This window comes from Nanorana parkeri, unplaced genomic scaffold, assembly GCF_000935625.1.
Source record: "Nanorana parkeri isolate BGI_ZX_2015 unplaced genomic scaffold, ASM93562v1 scaffold235, whole genome shotgun sequence".
NCBI classification, from domain to species: Eukaryota; Metazoa; Chordata; class Amphibia; order Anura; family Dicroglossidae; genus Nanorana; species Nanorana parkeri.
The window spans coordinates 1,254,183-1,256,612 of record NW_017306503.1 but is presented as its reverse complement, the minus strand read 5'-3'; the positions used below and the strand labels follow the sequence as shown (position 1 = coordinate 1,256,612).

The 2,430-nt window shown below is 42.0% G+C and overlaps 1 protein-coding gene across 1 annotated transcript in view; it reads right to left on the bottom strand.

Annotated features, from left to right (window-relative positions):
- Positions 1 to 2,430, bottom strand: part of LOC108786943 (utrophin-like) — a 583,766-nt gene that overhangs the window by 121,131 nt on the left and 460,205 nt on the right. Inside the window, exon 57 of the mRNA XM_018556366.1 lies at positions 2,126 to 2,394. Within this exon, the coding sequence (XP_018411868.1) occupies positions 2,126 to 2,394 (269 nt within the window). The remainder of the gene's footprint in view (positions 1 to 2,125; positions 2,395 to 2,430) is intronic.

Below are 2,430 nucleotides of genomic sequence, written 5' to 3'. Positions count from 1 at the left end.
CAACAGTGCGTAGAGAGCTTCATGGAATGGGTTTCCATGGCCAAGCAGCTGCATCAAGGCTTTGCATCACCAAGTGCAATGCAAAGCGTTGGATGCAGTGGTGTAAAGCACACCACCACTGGACTCTAGAGAAGTGGAGACGTGTTCTCTGGAGTGACGAATCACACTTCTCTGTCTGGCAATCCGATGGACGTGTCTGGGTTTGGCAGTTGCCAGGATAACGGTACTTGCCTGACTGCATTTTGCCAAGTGTAAAGTTTGGTGGAGGGGGGATTATGGTGTGGGGGTTTTTTTCAGGGGTTGGGCTTGGCTCCTTAGTTCCAGTGAAGGGAACTCTTAAGGCATCAGCACACCAAGACATTTTGGACAATTTCATGCTGCCAAATTTGTGAGAACAGTTTGGGGATGGCCCCTTCCTGTTCCAACATGACTGCGCACCAGTGCACAAAGCAAGGTCCTTGAAGACATGGATGAGCGAGTTTGGGGTGGAGGAACTTGACTGGCCTGCACATAGTCCTGACCTCAACCAGACAAATCACCTGTGAGCCAGGCCTTCTCGTCCAACATCAGTACCTAACCTCACAAATACGCTTCTGGAAGAATGGACAAACATTCCCATAGACACACTCCTAAACCTTGTGGACTGCCTTCCCAGTAAAGATGAAGCTGTTATGGCTGCAAAGGATGGGCCAACTCAATATTGAACCCTATGGACTAAGACTGGGATGCCATTAAAGTTCATGTGCGTGTAAAGGCAGATGTCCCAAAACTTTTATATATAATACATTGATATGTATATATATATATATATCAATAATACATACAGTACATAGTACATGCACAGACCTGAGGCATCCTGGATTCCCTCGCAGCTTCCCAGGCACCAAGGACTGTGGCTGTTATGTAAGGCATGTAAGTGGTGAGTGCTGCTGCGCTCTGTAGCCGCTGAGCCGGTCACCGAGAGATCTCAGTGACTAAAAGCACAGTGTTGCTGTTGCGGATTCAGTGTTGCACTGTGGGTGATTAGGGTGTGCCCAGACACACTCCCTGCGCACGCCTATGATTGGGAACCTTATTCTAAATATACATAGTTATAGTTTCATTTACAATATTTGTCATTTCTAAATGAAACCGTCTCGGACAGGATTTAAGATATTGCAGGGATTTGCTAATTTTTAAAAAAATATTCTGCCAAATAAGTCAGAGCAATATTGTATACTGGTAGCACTAGAAATATTTAAAACAGTTCACAAGAATTAAGATGTGGCACTGATCAGGCTGCTTTTATGACAGTATAAGTATGTTATTTTGTCGCAGCATATCCAGATTGAGAGTAAAGTACGACTCACACATTACTCTTACCTATTGCAAAGACACTATGCACAATGGAAAAGTATTTCGTAAACCAAAACTATATTGGATTTATGGAAGGCTGTGGTTCCACATGTCAAGCACTCTGTTACTAGGGTGACCCTGCAGCTGTCAAAAGACACATTAGTGACCTAGAGGCTGTTGAGCACATAGCGAGAAGACGTAGGAATCCAACACACCTGGACGGATGCAGTAGATCCTAGAAGCACTTCTAGCTTTGCAAGAAAGAAAGGATTCCATTCAACTGATACTATTTTAAAAAGACAATGGGGAGAATTTATCAAAACTGGAGCAGACAGAATCTGGAACCATTACGCATTGCAACCAATGAGCTTCTCTCTTCAGTTTGTTTAGTTAATCTTTGAAAATGAAAGATAGAAGTTGACTGGTTGCCATGGGCAACTACTTCAGATTCTGTCTGCTCCAGTGTTGATAAATTATCCTTACTGTCTTTAGAACACATGTACAGTATCCTAACAACATTGTCTCTTCAGAGTGGACTAAGTCTAAGCCCATTAATAAAGCCTTTTTTCCCTGTTCCCAAAATAGCCCAGTTGTTTTCCTTTCCCATGATAGACTATGGTTTCTAAGGATGCAAGTTTATATTTTATTTTTTTTGTGAAGACCAAATCTAATGGTCTTTTTTCGACCCAAACTAAGAACCTATGTAACCAGTACAATCTAATAATATCAGAAACTGCCAAAATCAGGTAAGTTGTTATTTGCTATATAAATATATAAACAATATCCTTACACTTGTTTTTTCAATTTGTTCCTTCAATGAATCGATTAATAAGTCTCCCACTGGCTTCCAGGCATTTCGCACTTCCTCTGCTGCCATCAGTTCCGAGTCAAGATCATCCATTGCACTTTGCAAGACCTTCAGTTTCTCCAAAGCCTTCTCCACTTGCTTTTGCCAACTGCCAGCCTGCGAGTTCAGGTTTTCCCACCTCTCCTTCACCTCCATGGACTGTGTGCGCATGGTCCTTGCAATTTTTTGCGCTTTTTCTTCAGGAGTTAATTCTAAAAAAAAAAATATATATATATATATATTTTACA